Source organism: Gymnoscopelus microlampas (genome assembly GCF_963454915.1).
Source record: "Gymnoscopelus microlampas genome assembly, chromosome: 7".
NCBI lineage: Eukaryota > Metazoa > Chordata > Actinopteri > Myctophiformes > Myctophidae > Gymnoscopelus > Gymnoscopelus microlampas.
In genome coordinates this window covers 20,781,904-20,799,533 of record NC_139944.1, presented here as the reverse complement: position 1 = coordinate 20,799,533, position 17,630 = coordinate 20,781,904, and the positions used below count along the sequence as shown (strand labels likewise).

General features: G+C 39.0%; 3 protein-coding genes across 4 annotated transcripts in view; all 3 read left to right on the top strand.

Moving 5' to 3' along the window:
• Positions 1 to 419: 419 nt before the first annotated feature.
• On the top strand, positions 420 to 4,536 carry miip (migration and invasion inhibitory protein). The gene is made up of 10 exons (XM_084062458.1): positions 420 to 652; positions 1,146 to 1,343; positions 1,880 to 1,989; positions 2,298 to 2,403; positions 2,495 to 2,606; positions 3,053 to 3,132; positions 3,229 to 3,355; positions 3,884 to 3,980; positions 4,132 to 4,266; positions 4,370 to 4,536. The coding sequence occupies exons 1-10, from the start codon at positions 532 to 534 to the stop codon at positions 4,457 to 4,459; spliced, it is 1,176 nt and encodes a 391-aa protein (XP_083918584.1). The 5' UTR covers positions 420 to 531; the 3' UTR covers positions 4,460 to 4,536.
• Positions 4,537 to 7,314: 2,778 nt separating this feature from the next.
• On the top strand, positions 7,315 to 14,871 carry tnfrsf1b (tumor necrosis factor receptor superfamily, member 1B). 2 transcript variants are annotated; one of them, XM_084061544.1, is made up of 9 exons: positions 7,315 to 7,558; positions 9,870 to 9,981; positions 11,261 to 11,386; positions 11,476 to 11,634; positions 11,955 to 12,048; positions 12,137 to 12,396; positions 12,527 to 12,684; positions 13,098 to 13,200; positions 13,901 to 14,871. In XM_084061544.1, the coding sequence occupies exons 1-9, from the start codon at positions 7,496 to 7,498 to the stop codon at positions 14,245 to 14,247; spliced, it is 1,422 nt and encodes a 473-aa protein (XP_083917670.1). In that variant the 5' UTR covers positions 7,315 to 7,495; the 3' UTR covers positions 14,248 to 14,871. The 2 variants fall into 2 exon arrangements, with proteins under 2 accessions (XP_083917670.1, XP_083917671.1); XM_084061545.1 differs by having other exon boundaries at positions 13,896 to 14,026.
• Positions 14,872 to 17,276: 2,405 nt separating this feature from the next.
• Positions 17,277 to 17,630, top strand: part of trim62.1 (tripartite motif containing 62, tandem duplicate 1) — a 40,758-nt gene continuing 40,404 nt past the window's right edge. Inside the window, exon 1 of the mRNA XM_084063554.1 lies at positions 17,277 to 17,377. The gene's annotated coding sequence lies outside the window, so the exon portion shown is untranslated. The remainder of the gene's footprint in view (positions 17,378 to 17,630) is intronic.

Below are 17,630 nucleotides of genomic sequence, written 5' to 3'. Positions count from 1 at the left end.
AGTTGCTTGTAAATATTGCGGGTTGCGATTTTTTGGGGCTTGTTTCTAAAGTGAAGCTGCTTACTTGGGCGTGTTCCCTAATGTTGTTTAAACCAGTGTTTCTCAAACATTTTCAAGTAAAGGACCCCCCACATTAATATGTAATTGTCTGCGGACCGCCGGACCCCCATCTGAAAATATTTTATGTCAGTGGCCAGGGACCCACCATACAAACTTTGTGTGGTTAAAATATATATATATATATATATTGAAAATAGCCATATATATCATATGTATTATGTTTAAAGGGCGAATTGCTCGCTTCTTTGGGCTTGTTTTCATAGACCTTGTTGCTTGTTTCTCTTGCAAAACCTGGCAACACTGTTGCATGGAATTGTGGGTAAACCGTTTCTATCCAATCAAACGGATGTTGTCAACGTGTTGTTAGGAAGTAAAACAACTTTTAAATCCCAACTGAATTCATTCAGCAGATTTCAGATCAGATGTATATTCATGTGTTTCCAAAAGAACGCGAAATAAATAAATAGTACCATGTCTTCATCCGATCGTTTGGCTGTTTTGCGAGAGCGCAACAAAGAACTATTGGTGCAGCTGAGGCAGCGAGGTGAAAGACTGCAGAATCTAACCTGCAACCAGCAGCAGGTCCTCCCAGGTAGTAGAACCACTGATCAGTGTTGGCAGGTCTGCTTATTGTAAGCGACGTTGAGCTTCTTTTTCTGTAAAGTTACTTGTAAAAATTGGTTAGTTGCGGGTTGCGTTTTTTGGGGCTTGTTTCTAACGTGTACTTGCTTGTTTAGGCTTGCTTCCATTTTTTGTATTATTTGAACCAGTGGTTCTCAAATATTTTCATGAAAATGTTTTGTGTCAGCCAGGGAGCATTTGTGGTGTTAAAATATTCCAAAAAATATTCCAAATATCCACATTTTATTTTATGTATTTTTTACATTTCGTTTTTGAAAATAGCAGATCTACAAGCTCACAACGCGTGGCATTGCGAGCTTGTAGATCTGCTATTTTCAAATATCTGATGCATAAAGCTTTAAAGTGCTTGTGTGGCCTAGTTGCTTCTTTTTGGCTTGTTTTCATAGATAGACCTGGTTGTTTATTTCTCTCACAAAATCTGGCAACACTGGATCTGATCCCAGATAGAACAGAACAGAATCAGATCCATGTCTCTCTACGTGGCTCTGGAGCAGAGGAGACTATGGACAACCAACAACCTGAAGAAATGGTGACCCTGTTTGACGGTGACAGGGGTTCTGTAAGAGCTGCCCTCTCTAAACCTTCTGTGTCCTTTGTGCACAATGAAACAAGTGGAGCAGATGGAGTCTCCAGAGGTGCAGGTGAGCATACAGGTGTTCAATCAGTGGTTCTCAAACATGTTCATGTCAAGGTGTAAGGACCCCCCAAAAATATATGTATTTGGCTGCAGACCCTCATCTGAAAACATGTTGTGCCAGGCAGAAAAAACCCATACATTTGTGTTGTTAAAATGTTTTTAAAAAGTGTAACTTCTACAAGCTTCTACGAGATCTACAAGCTCTCAACGCATAGCAGACACATTGTGAGCGTGTCTAGATCGGATATTTTCAAAATCTGATGTAGGGTTAAGTGTAGCTCTGGCCCATAGCGTTAGAAGGAGAACTCCTTCTAACGCTATGGACCAGATCTAGGTTAAGTGGTTAAACTGATCTAATTTTACTGGGGAACCCCCTCAAGGACCCCTTGCGAACAAAATCAACAAATAACCACCAATGTAAATATTAATTGATTCACTGAAGTCAAGTTATCTACTTGGTTGTCAAGTTAATTATTAACATACACATACCGTCCAGGGCTCTTAAACACAGACATGATATACTTGATCACTTGTCTTCAGACCTTTTACAAGACGGTAACAAGCGTCCCAGTGTCCATAGAAGACCAGACGACACAAGGCAACACACTCCCAGACCCCATCTCCTTCTCCATGACAGAGACAAGGAAAGGGTGAGACATGACACATCTGTTACATATTTGTTTATTACTTGTGCATCATAAATTATAACGGCATTGTTTATTGCTCCATTGAAATGAACAAATGTGTCCAAAATGGTGAATTAAAAACGATTTATTGTGGTTATTGTGGTTCATACACATTTTTGTGTTTCTATTCTCCCTCCCATTTTGACCACCAGATGGTGCTTTGAACTGGAAATAATACTTTACCACTGAAAATGTGACCCATCTCAATAATTTCAAATGAACTGAGCATTGATAACTTACTCAACATTACACAAATGATTCTGTGTTTGTAGAGGGAGACTGCAAACAGAGTCACATTTCAGTCTCCTGGATGTGAACAGATGTCTGCCTCACACAGGCAATATGTGCAGCCCTTACTCGGATATGACTGGATTGCAGGTACACACAATATTCATCTTCATTATATCACAAGCGCTCTCTTAATACAAGAACAGCTCTGACTCTGGTGTGTTTGTTTCTTTTCTTGAAGGAATCCTGGATGTGGAGAGCTCCTTAGTAGAGCATTCTGATGAGTTCTTCAATGACCTCCTTACTTTTCGATCAGTCAATCAAGACGAATGTGTCCACAGCCAACAAGAAGGGTAATTGGATCACACACACCATTACACTTGGATATCGTCACTGAGGTGGAAACCTTGTATGTCCAAAACTGTTACTTTTCAGGAAATTGAAAAAAAAGAACCTGTGTTCCAATTGATCCAATATAGTTATTATTTAGTCACAAGCTCTTCTTAATACTTTTTAAATATTTACAGTACCCACGACACACTTAACCACTTTCACTTAAAAGGAAAAACGGTATGAGTAAAAATAGATGATCTGGTCGTGATACAATGTGTTTTGAGCTTGTATATCTGCTATTTTGGCTACTTTTGCGCGACAATCTTGTACGATGAATTACGGCATTAATTTACAAGAGATACAAGGTTTCTGCCGACAGCGACAATAAATTATGTCAAGCTGATTACAACTGCACTCATGAGTGTGTTGTTAAATTGCTACTGTATACATTGGTCCTTTTTAATAGGTTTCCTGAGGATGACTTTTCAGTCCCACCGCTGCTAATTGATGAGGCTGGACAAGAGGCCCACAAGGACACTCATCAGTGTGAGAATAGTATTTTAACTCATTTCTTTCTGTCAAGCAGTTTTGCTAATTCCCTTCATAATAATTATTTTGTCTCTCTGCTTTGCTCTTTTCTAGGTACATTCTGTTACAGGATTAATAGCAGACTGTTCCCAATTCCACTGGATCCCGAGGAGCGTTGTCCCGTGTGCAAAAAGCCAAAATCCCTTCAGCCTCACACTGCTGCAGAACCAGCATTTATTAGGTATCAATGCTGTTAAAGCATGTGCACTCACAGGCACGAATATGGTGCCTAAATACCTGTCAAATTGAAATTGCTCTGTCAAATATATAGCAGTATGTGTCTTTGTGAAGTCTGAAACATACTCCACGCACAAATGCGGATAGTTCAAGCTCTGCAAAAATCGATTTCATGCGTTGTTGGGTTCTGTAATATGTCACCTGAAAGTTGTAATGTGACACAAGCATGACGTGCATTTGCAATGAGGGTTTTTTAGGTAGAAGGCAACAACAGAATGAAGCTGTCATCTTGGAGTTGTGCTCTCTTTTGCTCTAGCTTTCATAATATAGCAGGTTGTAGTTTCAAACGTAACTGGTGCATAATAGCACACTTGCAAATATGTTAACCAGGGATGGATTGCACGTTTGTGATGGCTTGGCCAGGCATTGACATTTGCGTGCTTGCATAGAGTACGTTTCAGGCTTTAGTCATACACTACTAAATCTTATTTTGCCCTTGTGAAATGCTTTATTCTCTTTATTTGTACCTCAGGGTCAGCATTCCTTGTTCCACCCTCTTGCCAACTTACAAATACAAACCCCATCGACGATGTAGTTTTGACCCCTCTGATAGTTTGGGGTTACCATCGGTGAGTGCGCCAGTGGAAAAGTCTCAACTATATCATTATTATTTTATCATTGTGCCATTTTCCAAATGTGAGCTTTTTCTATTACCTTTGTAAAGATTATTATTAACCCTACGTCATTACTCATCTCATCACTTTGCTTGCAATTCTCCAGCACTGTCTGTCAGGTTGGTCAAATACAGGCCAGAGCACCCTGTCACAGCCTAGCACCCTTGACCTACGGAGCAATCTAAACATAGAGACCTCTGCTGGCCGTCCCTTGGAAAAGTCACAGAACAAGGACCACTTGGTAAAATACTGCAGAAGTTTTACTGTGAACTTGGCAAATGAAATTTTAATTAACTGTAAAAGCAGTAAGACATATTCACATGTAGTTCTTTATCATTTTACAGGATCTACCTGTGTCCGGCAGCCAGCGCGCTGACAAAATCTTAGATGTTTCTCGATTGGCCCGGTACCGTTTCCAGCATCCTACCATTTGATAATGCTACCATAACAATTGTCTGTTTTCATGTTCTGGTTTTAAATTATCCATCAATGTTTCTTGACTTTATAAATATTTGATATACTGTGTATTTTAATTATTATTTATATATATATATATATATATATATATATATATATATATATATATATATATATATATATATATATATATATATATATATATATATATATATATATATATATATATAATTTTTATTTGTTTATATATAAACCAATACTAATTAGAGTTTGTAATTTGAAGCCAATACATTATTTTGCCCAAGCTTCCTTCAACTTAGATCATTGAGTAGTTGATTTTGTTCAGACTTAATCTGACTGAAGATATACTGTTTTGGTAATAGTCAGTGCTTTTGACCATTTAGCCTCAAGTTGATTGGAACATATTTCATATATCATAATTTACATTGTAAATTGTTATCTGAACCACAACCTGCACTAATTTATAACTCTCAAAAGGTTTTTCTTCTCACAGTGGAATGGACATTTTTAGGTGTCATATATGGGTAAATGGTAATAACATTAATTGTAGATGTATTTCATCTGTTGTTTCTGTGTTCCAACATGAAGTTAATTGTACCATAGGAGTCGTAACAGCTAAATGAAATGCACCCACAATTAATGTACCATCATCTGCATTTACTGTCTATGACACATCAACATGTCGGCCGTCTAAACGTTAGACTCTAAAGGGTCTATAGCCCTCTTAATATACAGGCAGTGGTTAATATACATAGTGTACAGTATGTACAGTATATTTGAAACTAAACCCTTTATCTGAGTGAGCAAAAGCATGAACTGTTCAATTCTTTCACTTCTTGTGTGGTTTTGTGTAGGACTGGAACAGCTTTAAGGAAGTGCTTTTTGAGTAATAGTTCACGTTTCCCTTTCTAATTGTTTCTTTTGGCTCCCAAGTTGACAAATCTTTCAGTGTTTTAACTTCCCTTTTACATTATATTATCCCCTGTAGGCTACTAACCATGAGACTAGCAATTCTAAAGAATGGGTGGATGCCTCAGTTGCACATGGCAGGAAACAAAACCACACCACACCTACTACTTACTGTAACATCAACTGTACCTGACCATCTAATGCTTAATTATTCCATCATACAACAAAGCATAAATCAGGCTTTAATCTCTCACACACAGGACCAAACCAAGAAACAGACAGTTTTTCCACTTTCATGCAGGTTAATTGATTGTGAGAAGCCAAGCTTGCAGTCGTCACATGGTGTGTTGAAACGGATGCGATGTAATTGTGTCAGAGTTCTTTGTCACTATTTTAAAGTTCAGTACAAAAACATCAGCATTGCATTCTCAAAGCCTTCATGTAGCACAAAGTTTTGATATTATACACTGTCTGTGTCTCACCTACTGAGGGGGAATTTAACATTGAATTGTTTAATCACAAGGTGTCTGTTGATCACCCTCTGAGAACTAGATTGTATGTGGATGAATAGTTTGTGGGGGCTACTGAAATGTTTTAGGTGCTCTTGTGTGACTTTCCCTCCAAAAAGGTGTTCGAGACAAAGAGGGGCGTTCTGTGAGATGGGTAATGCAACCTTGCGTTTCTCTCTAAGTCTCTTAAAATATCATTTTCAAATATCAGTTTCATGAGAAAAAGAAGACCTTCCGAGGTCGAAACATTTGCCTTATATTAATAAAGGTCTTTCCTTTGCTTTATTCCTGAGTGCCATTTTTTTCTCATGTTTTGATCCTGTGAGCACCATTGATACTTTTTAACTACTTTTAACCATTGTGTGTCAATTATCCTCTAGACTGTCAGGTTTTTAAAAACGAAGGCCTAAAACCATCATTGGGGATTTAGTGGTGATCAGTTCAGTATAGTTAAATACTTTCTTTTACCAGACAAATGGCATTTGATTGAAAGCCAGAAGATGAGACCGGAAATAATATTGTTTGCAAACTCTGTTTTCTTTAGAACGAGTACTGAATACTGTGAATGTGACAGTAATTATATGAGTCATACACAAGCACAAAAAATTCAGAATGGTTGTTGTGAAATCACAGTGCTTCACACAGGAGTGAAGAGCACTGCTGACTCAGGATCAGTTGACTACATTATAAGCATATAACTTCCGGAGCTTGTATGACTTTTCTCACTGTCTCATGCCCACAGATTATGACAGTAATAATGATGAGCTAGATACAATGCTTTACCACAAAGGAAGGAAAACGGGTCGATTCAGGGCAGAGTAGCCTAGTAAGAACTGTCACCCTATAGCTACTTTCAAAACACCTGTTTATACTGTGCACATTTTGATGTATCATATTCATGGATTTAAAACATCCATCAAATTATGGCGCCATGGAGTTGAAGGCTGCCGTCGCTGAGAAGCACAAATGAATTTCACTTGTTTTTTGCTTGTAACTGACACTGCCTTTTACTTGTAACTGACTTTTGTGACAATAAACCCTGATTCTGATTCTGAAATGAAATTACATATTGAGTTTATATGTCACACAAATCAGAATCACACTTTATTGTCACATCATATTACAAGTAACATGGGTGAAATTCTTAATTGTGCAGGCCAATCAATGCAGTTAAAAGACAGATCAGAGAATTAGAGCATAGCAAAGTAGAATAATGTGCATAAAAAGTGGCTGATATGCATAATAAATTAAGAGTCATGAAATGTAGGATATGTAAAGGAGAGTCCATTTATTTATATATATATATATATATATATATATATATAAAAAATGAATGAATATATGAATTGCTTTTGATGTCAGAGACTTTACTTTTTGACATGCCTGTGTGCAGCCAAACGAGATGCTATTCAACTTCCTCTGACTAGTTTAGAGGCAGTTCACTGTGTTTCCTGTCTTGGCTGTAAAAGCCGGTCTGATTTCGGGGAAGTTTTAATCACTCCGAGCGTAAAAACAACTTGTTGTCGCTGACGGTTTGTGTCAGCTTTCTAAAATGAAGTACTACACGTTAGTTGTACTCATAGGTTGTAGTCTATAGTTTCGATTAAGAAGGCAATGAAGGACGCTGCGTGTTTACTGTTTGCGATCCTGCTGCTGAATGCCAGAACTACCAAGCAGGTAAGACATTATGCCGTAGGCTAGCTGTCCTTCATCAAGGACGCCAGGTATCAGTCGGGAGCGTAATAATTTGAAAGTAGGGCAGTAAGCTTACTATTTCACACACTCGTTATTATGCAGGTCTAAATTGGGGTTGGAATGTTAGGTACTAGGCTAATCCGGTAGATGAGATTAGACTACTTCCTTGAAAGTTGTAAATTATTGCATTCCTATTCGCTGGATGTCTTTAAAGGCAGTTTAACTTTAAATAAATGTAGTAACCTATACACTTACTTTATGACGGTTTAATTTGGGGGGGGGGGGGGGGGGACCACAGCTCCAGTAGGTTTAGGATTAGCCTTGGATCAAGACTATCATAGATTTGATCGAGTCTGACTTTTACTTTCGTATTGTAGAAATAAAAATACATCTATGATAGTCTTGATCCAAGGCTATTAGGATACTGCCATCGCAAACATATTTAAAATTATTCTGGAGCAACGTTGTTGGTGTCATAATTCCAAAACATCTTCACTTGTCTCATTTAGTCAAATCAAAATATGCTACATCTCTCCATAATCCAATATAGCCGACATCATTACCTTTCTACACAAATCAATTTAGCTGTGAATCTATTCAAGTGCATTGACTATGATGGGAGTAGGTTATCAGATTGATTAATATTCAATCTGATAACACATTTTTATTGAGTCTACTCTATAGCCAAATGTACCATATATCCATTTTCTTACTCTGTATGTATCGTTATAAATACATGGGAATAGAACAGCTCCCACTGTAGCCACCAAGCATATAACTGGCATATAGCCAGTGGAATGTCAGGAATTTGTTGTATCACATTTAATCAGATTAAGTCCACTTTCAGTCAAAACAATACTACTACACATGAATTCATAGAATAAGGAAATTAACAGCAGTGTAATAGTTCACCTGCATGACTATTCATTAAAGGAAATTGGCACCTGATTCAATTCCAATCAACAACTCATCATACACAGGACCTTATGTCCTTGAGTTCTGCTGCTTCCCGTCTACAATGATCTCTTATCACTTCTGGAGAAATGGTGTGGTTGTTTAGGAATGCAGCCAAAGTGAAAAAGGAAATAACAGCATGTTCTCAGAACTTCTCATGATAGGAAGAATGTCTCTATCGACTCTACTCTTTACTGTCAGTGGTTAAACCACACGTACAGTATATAAAAATGAAGCCGCCCCTTGTGTAGACTCTTCTATTTCCTGTTGTACAAGAAATACACTGCTATTATCAGCAACTCTTTGATGGGAGGACAAAGCTTTCAACTAAGGAAGTAGTTTTGCGCCTGATTGTATACGCACATCAAAACACTATCATCTAACGCTTAGAAATACTGATTTATTTTGGGTAAATCTGTGTGTGTAACGACCCCCTGAATTTGAACCTCTGTCTTCTGTGTGGGAAACCAAACATTTGCAGCTCCTGCAGATAATGATATTACCTGGCTGGCACCAAAACCAGCCAACAGCAGTAGGTCAGTACAGTACCCTGCTTTTACGAACTATAGGCCGATGCCCGTTAGGAATGATGCCCATTGGGAATGCATGTCCCTTATGCATATGCGATAACCCGTTGTCAGGGAACTTTGTGCAGTAATCTTAGTACAGAGGCCAGTCTATGGCGTCAGTACCATGACATCATGTTGATGACATCAGGGATCTCCATATATGGGCATACAAAGGACAGACAGAGAGATACAGAGATTTGGGGATTTTTGTTTCTAGACAAACGCCGGTCCGCCCGAATTCCCATTCCGCACAACACACTGATCTGTCGGGACGTGATACACACAACGTGACAGATTTGAAGTCGACTTGAGTTATTTACGAGAAAGACAGCGACACACACACACACACACACACACATATACACACACACACACACACACAGAATCAGAATCAGGTTTATTGTCACATCACAGGTTTACAGAAGTAAAAAAGTGGGTGAAATTTGTTTTTGTGCGTTTTGTTATTTCCATAGAAAAAAAGAGAAAGTGAAGAAGAAGAAGGGAGGGGGCAAGGGGGAAGAGAGATCAATCAAAGAAAACAAACGAATGATATACTATGGACACACACACACACACACACACACACACACACACACACACACACACACACACACACACACACACACACACACACACACACACACACAAACACACAGACTTGTCAGGCTTTTCTCACATATCTGAGTTTGGGACTTTCTTGCACTCTAATTGTTCTAATTGAGCTGCTCATTACAGCAACCTCTTTCTTTTGTACTTTTTCTGTTAAACAGCAGGAGTATTCGCTACCGTATCATGCAGATTCAAGTGGAGAATGTAAGAACCCAAACAGAGAATATCTATCAGAGGATGTATCAAACTTGTGCTGCAGCAAGTGTCCCCCTGGTAAGAGATGGATTGGCTTCACTCATGAATAGCCTCATACTGATTCCTACAGACTTTCAGGAGTAATATACAATCATATCAATTTTAGAGGGCTTTAGTTTAGAGAATATTGTGTATGTTTATTATGCAGGAAAATGTCAAGGCGTTCAGATTAGATGTATAACAGTAAAGTGTTTTGTTTTGCAATTGTTTTTGTTTTTCTCCTAATTTAGTCATTCTGTCAATTCCCAATTCCCCTTTGTAGACCCTTTCTGCTGCTGACCCCTACTGGTTTGCTCAATAGGGAGGGTGTAGGTCAGCGGTTCCCAAACTGGGGGTCCGCAAATTATTTTGGGGGTCCCCAGATGATTAGCTTTATATGCAACATTGTTTTCTCACTCTCAACAGTAAACCAACATAGAGTATAAAGTGTGTATACACTATACAGGGTATCTGCACATTTCTAAAGTTACAATTGAATTACTTTTAAGACCTTTTTAACACCAAATTGGCCAAATTGTCAAATATTACATAAGAAATAGGAAAACATTGTGAAAATAGCCCATCTACAAGCTCACAACCCCTCGCAGTGTGAGGTGTTTGTAGTTCGTAGAGGAGTTTCACCGGGAGGACGTAACGCATGTGGAGGAACATGATATTCTTCTCAGTTAAGCTCCCCACTGAACAGGTGCCCTGACCAACCTGTAGGAGTTGATAGTACAGCGACAGTTCGCCCTCTCTGCTCGGTTCCCATCCCTTGAATGTGGCCAATTGATGCACAGCAGAGCATTCAAACCAAGTCTCCATGGTGGTGCAAAGGAACTTTACACCTGCACCAGCCGACTCCGAGTGCCCCAAAATCATCATTAATGTAACAAGTGTACAGATGGAACCAAATGTTAAGTGTCCATTACACAATTTTGGAATTAATTGGATTACAACCACTTTAACAGCATCACTTTATCACACACCTGTTACAGATTCAATTATTTTTTTTCAATTCAGGATTTTAGTGCTCTGTTGAAAGCAAATAGCATTCCACAAAATCCTCCCGGAATAGGCCTTGTTCATCATGCTGCAAAAACCATGTGTATCAACTATCAAATTTTGTCTTTTATTTATTTTACCCTAACTGATAGCCATAACTGACTAACACTGACTCTGACTGGTAGAAGAAGGCTTTACTCCAGCAAGAACACAGAAAAGCATAATGAAAAGTATATTTGAAAAGTATGCCACCAAATTCTGCATGTTTTTGTGTGTATTGAACTGTACTTCCATGTGTTTGTATTTCTAACAGGGATGAAGCTGATAAAGAAATGCAGTGACACAAATGACAGCGAGTGTCAAGAGTGTGGCAGCGGCCAATACTTGGCGAACTTTAACTATTCTCCAAACTGCTTGAGATGCCCTCAGTGTAAAACAGGTTGGTGGATGCATTATTATATACAGTAGCTGTTCATTACTCTGGTATCCCTTGTATGTGAAATGCCGTCTTTGTTTCTTTTTGAACAGAAAAGGGTCTGCTGTATGCCCAGAAATGCAACAGTACCACCAGGTCCAAATGTGTGTGTCAGACTGGGTGGTACTGCTACATGGACTTTGAGGACCCATACTGTACAGAATGTAGAATATACAAATCCTGCAAGGCTGGGGAAGGGGTCTCTAAAGAAGGTACAATGCTCACCATTTTCAAGGAGGCCATTGATATCTTTTCAGAATGTAACTAACAGTAACTTCATTATTAATTACAGATATGTGAAATCATGTTTGTCTTCCATATACAATTAACCAATTTCAACCCGGCATCCCTATTTTTGGCATGTCATTATAGGCAACATTTTTCAAATGTTCTAAAATAGCAAAAAAAGCAGATCTACAAGCTTACAACACATTGCATCACAATGCATTGTGAGCTATTTTCAGTATTCATCACACGGCAAAGTATATAGTGTGATATACATTTAAAGGGATTTTTTCTATATGTTTTTCAGGCGGAAAAGACTACAATGTGAGGTGTAAAAAATGTCCTGATGGGACATTTTCTGATAAGATCTCTTACACTGAGCTTTGTCGGCCTCATACAGAGTGAGTGAAGCACAACCGCATAGCTAGGCTATAGTTATTTGCGGTGCATTATCTTCTGACCGTCTGAAATGTTTCCCTCCCTCTCCAGTTGTCAAGGAAGGGCTATCGTGAAACATGGCGGTGCTACCTCGGACACAGTGTGTGAGCCTGTTGCTTATACAACCCTGCATCCAAGGATACAGACAGAGCCACGTGGCAGTTCTGTGCACCCAACCATAAATCTACAAACGACTGCAAATCCATCAAGCTTTCACTCTAGACCTATCAGTACAACTGATCCAGTTATCAAACAAGACACAACAAAAACAACAATACCACCACCATGGCCCAACTCTGGGCCACAATTAGGTATGCCAATTGGTCAAGGTTTATTATAAGTAGCTTTGTGACCAAAACAGTGTTTCAGATTATATTTTTTTTGTGTGGATATACAAACATTGTGGATTTACATATGTGTTTTGTCTACCTACTTTTGTAGTTGCAGTAATTGCTGGTGTCACTGGACTTCTTATGGTGTTCATTATTGTCCTGGTGCTGTTGATCCGCCGTAGAACCATTCCGATAAATGGTGAAGGTAGCCTGGAACAAATTCCTCCAAAAATAGATGCAAATGGAAATTGTGAGAGGGACAATGACGTGAGTTTCTTTGCTTGTGTTTACTCTATGATCTGAAATAATTAATATTTATATACGTCATATGACATAGATGACATTACATAACATTACAGTCATTTAACAGACGCTTTTATCCAAAGCGACTTACAATAAGTGCATAACCTAACCCAACATAGGTAGGGAACAAAACTACTAATCACCAGAAGTATTAAGTGCATTCTCTTCTAAAACAAGCAACTAAGAGTATACCTAGCGCTAAAGTAAAAGTGCAATATATCAGCTACCTACTTTCATAAACAGATGAGACAAAATAGGAAAATCAAATGAGCAAGAGCTAAAACAAATACGTGTTTTGAATAAACAAGATCCAATAAGACGAGCTCGTACAACTACTCAACTTACTATTCTTGTCTGTCTCTCCTTCTCTGATACAGGTGAATCCGCGTAATTCAAAGAACGTTGAGCTTGTTTCTTTCTCCAACAAATCCCCAGAACAACAGAGTCTTTTGAGAACAGAGGAACCCTACAATAAATCCGGTCAGTCTTTTTTAATTATTTATTACATTTATTAGTTTATTTGTCAGGGACAATGCATAAAACCTAGACTGATTTAGCACTTGGAAGTCGCTCTGGATAAGAGCGTCTGCTAAATGCCTACATTTTAAATTGCAACCGGGAGGCAGTATCTCTTAGTCATGTGATCAAGATTTTTCATATTCCATCCTGATTGGCTAAGATTGGCTTTCAAAGTTTGCACGAGTGGTCCGTTTTGAACAAAATGCCTCAAATCATGAACGCAGCGTCCGATTGCCGTGAAACTTTGCATGCACATCCCACAAATCAAGATATTGTGCAATAACTTCAACATCATTAATCCCTCAACTTCGACTACAGATTCCACTCACCTCCATATTCTATAATGACTGAATTCCAAACATTGCTGGCTCACAATAACCTACCTGACCTGGCGGAGACCTTTGCTCCGAGGAGCACTTTTCCTAGTTTACATTTATGTTTTGTATGTGTATACGTGCACGTGCGCTCATACTTGTGCAAGTGCATTATGTTCACTTCACACATTTGTGTAGTGTGGTGCTTGTGCATATGTTTGTGTGTGTGTCTGTGTGCATGCATGCGCATTATCTTAGTGCGTGTATATACAGGGAGGTATATAGGTTTATTTACCTACAGTATCTGTTTTTCTTTTCTGACATTCCTGGTGTCTTTACAAGGATAGAGGTCTGCAGCAGTCAGGAGGACCCGTCCATAGGCTCACTTCAATCCACCCTACCACTGCAGAGCCCACAGTCTTCACTGTCAGAGCCCATGCCCTTACTCACCAACACAGAGTCCATCAGTTTCCAGCCCACTGTCCTCCCACAACCCACCTCTCAGCCTATCAGTCCCCTGGCCAACGGTTCCCATGTGAATGTCAACATCACTTTCCACATAGGAAATGGGACCTGTGGTGGTGCAGCAGCCCCCATCATCCCAGCTGAAGATGCAGCACAGGCAGTTGATGACCTGCCCCTTGGGGAGGAAGAGGAGTGCCTCACCGTTCCACAACAAGTGGAAGTTCACTAGTTTTGTCATGAATGATAAATGAAGAAATCCTATGTAGGAGCAACAGATGACACAATTTATTCTTCTGTGGCAGTTGCTCAGGAGATAGAGTGGCCGTTTGGGAACCGTAAAGTTCCCGGTTCGATTCCCGGATCTTCCTGGCTTGGTGTCGAAGTGTCCTTGAGCAAGACAATGAAACCCATCTGCTCTCTGGGTGCTGTTCAATAGTTGCCCACTGCTCCTAATAGTTAGGATGGGTTAAATACAGAGGATACATTCTGGGTATGTGCAAATGTACAGTACCTACCCGAACAGCAACTAAAGGGAATACATTTATTGTTTTCGCTCTGTAACACATCTGCCTTTAAATGACTGAATTATCTGACTGTAATTACTCTTATACTGTTGGTGTAGCTACTCATTCATACACTCACTCGTTAATTTCATGCTAACTGTATGAAAAAACTGTATTCAAAGTGTACACCTTAAGTACTATTTAACGACTTACAGTCAAACAAGATGAACATACCGGTTTTTTTACGTGGTACAGCACTGCATTACCTGTATTATTTTTAAATCCATTAAATCATAGCAGCTACTGAAATTTGTTTGTACATACTGTAAATAATAGTAAATAAATATATATTACAAAAATACTGTGTGACGTAAGTTGTTGATCGGTCCTGAGTGGGATACTCTCTGGACAGTGTAACTGGAGAACTGGGAACAACAGATGCATTTTGCCCACCATAAAGGTTCTTACAACACAAGATGCTGGGTCAACAGTACATAATAGGCTACATCAGTGGTTCTCAAAGTGGGGTCCAGGGACCTTCAGGGTTCCTCGAGGGAGGTCCAAATGGACCCTTACAGGTCTGTAACTGAGAGTTATGGACGTCCTTGAAATTCAAACGTTTTTGAGAACCACTAGGCTACATAATAGATACACAGACAGGCAGGATTTTCACAATTTCTCAGCTCACAATACATCTTTGGGGAAATAATTTATGCTTGATGTGATATATTCAGTTAATACTTTACTAACTAAACTTGTTCATACTAACAGTTGCCCTCCCACTTGTGTTAGAACAAAAGGAGTCATCAAAAATGTGTATGTGCCCCTAGGTCATTATTACCTAACTGCTAAACTGGGTCAGACACCAAGAATTAATTTGCCCTAAAAAAAATATTAAACTGCATTCAGTCTGTACATTCTCCTTATTGCAGTTTTGCAACTGCACTAATGTATTAGGCTACTGTATGTGTATACCTTACAGATACTAAATTATTCATATTATTCACTCCTGTCTTTATTACCTTTACTATTGCAAACTTTATATTATGTTTAAAATGCCTTCTTATTCCTTTTTTATAAAGTAATTGTTTTTAGCACAGCGCGGAACATGCTACACCAATATTTCACTGTTTGCCAGTTGTACCTATGAGTGAGTGACATAAATCCTCTTGACTCCAACTGACTGTGAATGGTGACCGTGAAAGACTTAGTTATCTAAATTCACAGGCCAGGGCCCACTACAAGTGCCCAGTTATTTATCCAGTGGCCACTTACAGTAAGTTCCTAGTTATAACTTATCCTTGAACTGAACTCACGTTGCAAAAGTATCCAGTTCACCTGTACCAGGTACAGTGTTGCCACCTACTGGTCCAAATTGGACCACAATGATGGATGTCATACTTTCGCTTTGCTGTTTGTGTTCAATGATTCCTTCCTCCATCAATTAAGGTTTATTATGTAATACATTAGTAGGACAGTTTTAGTGGTCATATTTGACAATCAGCGCACGCTGGAGGATTTATTACAGAAAGGCAAGGCAATCAGTGGTGTGAAGTAACTAAGTACATTTACTCAAGTAACCTACAATTTTGAGGTATTTTTTACTTTACTGGAGTATTTCCAATTTTCTGTACTTTTACTTATACTCCACTACATCTCAGAGGCAAATATTATACTTTTACTCCAGTACAATTATTTGAAAACTTTAGTTACTTTGTAGATTTTGATTATTATTATTACAAAAAAAACATACATTATCCACTTCAGCCCTACAAACATTTCAGACATTTGAAAATACCTGATCTACAAGCTCACAATGCCATGCGACGCATTGTGAGCTTGTAGATCTACTATTTTCAAAAGATTTGTATACATTTTATACATTTTTTGAAAACTTGTGAAATGGGACATTCTGCACAATGAGTAGCCTACGTTCTACTTTTGGTACAGTACATTTTATGATACCAATACTTTTGTTCTTTTATTCAAGTGCATTTTTTAATTCCGGACTTTTACTTGCAATGGAGTATTTCTACATTGCACCATTGATACTTTTACTTAGGTAAAACATTTGAGTACTTTTCTCCACCACTGACAGAAAGACAAGGCAACGAGGGAGCTTGTCAGCTGTGAGCGCGAGCAGCGCTGCCAAAGAGGAGGGCTAGAGGAACTGGGCCATTCCATTACTGGAGGGGCGAACGCATCTTCAAGGGACCAATCTAAACGGTTTATTGTATCCTAATTACACATTTAATAATTGCAGTTGTTATTCAAGGTATTATTATAATTAAATGAGAAGTATTTACATTGATTAAAAGCTTATATGTCACATTGCCTGTGAATATCAGTAAATATAACCCAAAAATCTCACACAGGGGGTATGGTTTCGACGCCGCTAAGGGTTGCCAAGTCCGCTTATAATAAGCGACTTTGGGCTTCCTTTTCTGTAAGGTTACTTGTAAATATTGGTTGATGGTTGCAGGTTTTTTTTAGCTTGTTTCTAAAGTGTAGTTGCTTATTTAGGCTTGTTTCCTAATGTTGTTTAAACCAGTGGTTCTTAAACATTTTCCTGTCAAGGACCCCCAAATTAATATGCATTTGTCCGCAGACCCCCCATCTGAAAATAGTTTATGCCAGGGGGACCCCCATGCAAGATTTGTGTTGTCCCGTAGCGTCGCAGCATACGGCGTAGCGTAGTCGCTTCTTTTGGGCTTGTTTACATAGACCTCGTTGCTTGTTTCTCTTGGTAAACCTGGCAACGTTGATGCCGCTGTATATGTCTCTTCCTGAACAGAGAAGTGGGCACTAAGCAAGCAGTGAGCAGCGGAGCTGTTGGTCGATGGTGTGGCTGAGCTGGTGAGTTCACTTTGAGTGTTTCAGTCTAAACGCCAGGTGACTACTTTGTCATGAGAAGATACTCAAATAAATCCGCTTTGATAGTTTTTTAGGCTGTTCACTTTGGGCGTGTTCGCCTTTTAAACGGGTTGGTTGGTTGGTTTGGCTGTGCTGTGTGTGTGCTCTCTGCACTGTGTATCCCTGCTGCCGTGGTGGTGTCGTGTGGGTCTGGCTTGGATCGGATGTGTTTACAAATGCAGCTAGTAGCCATGCA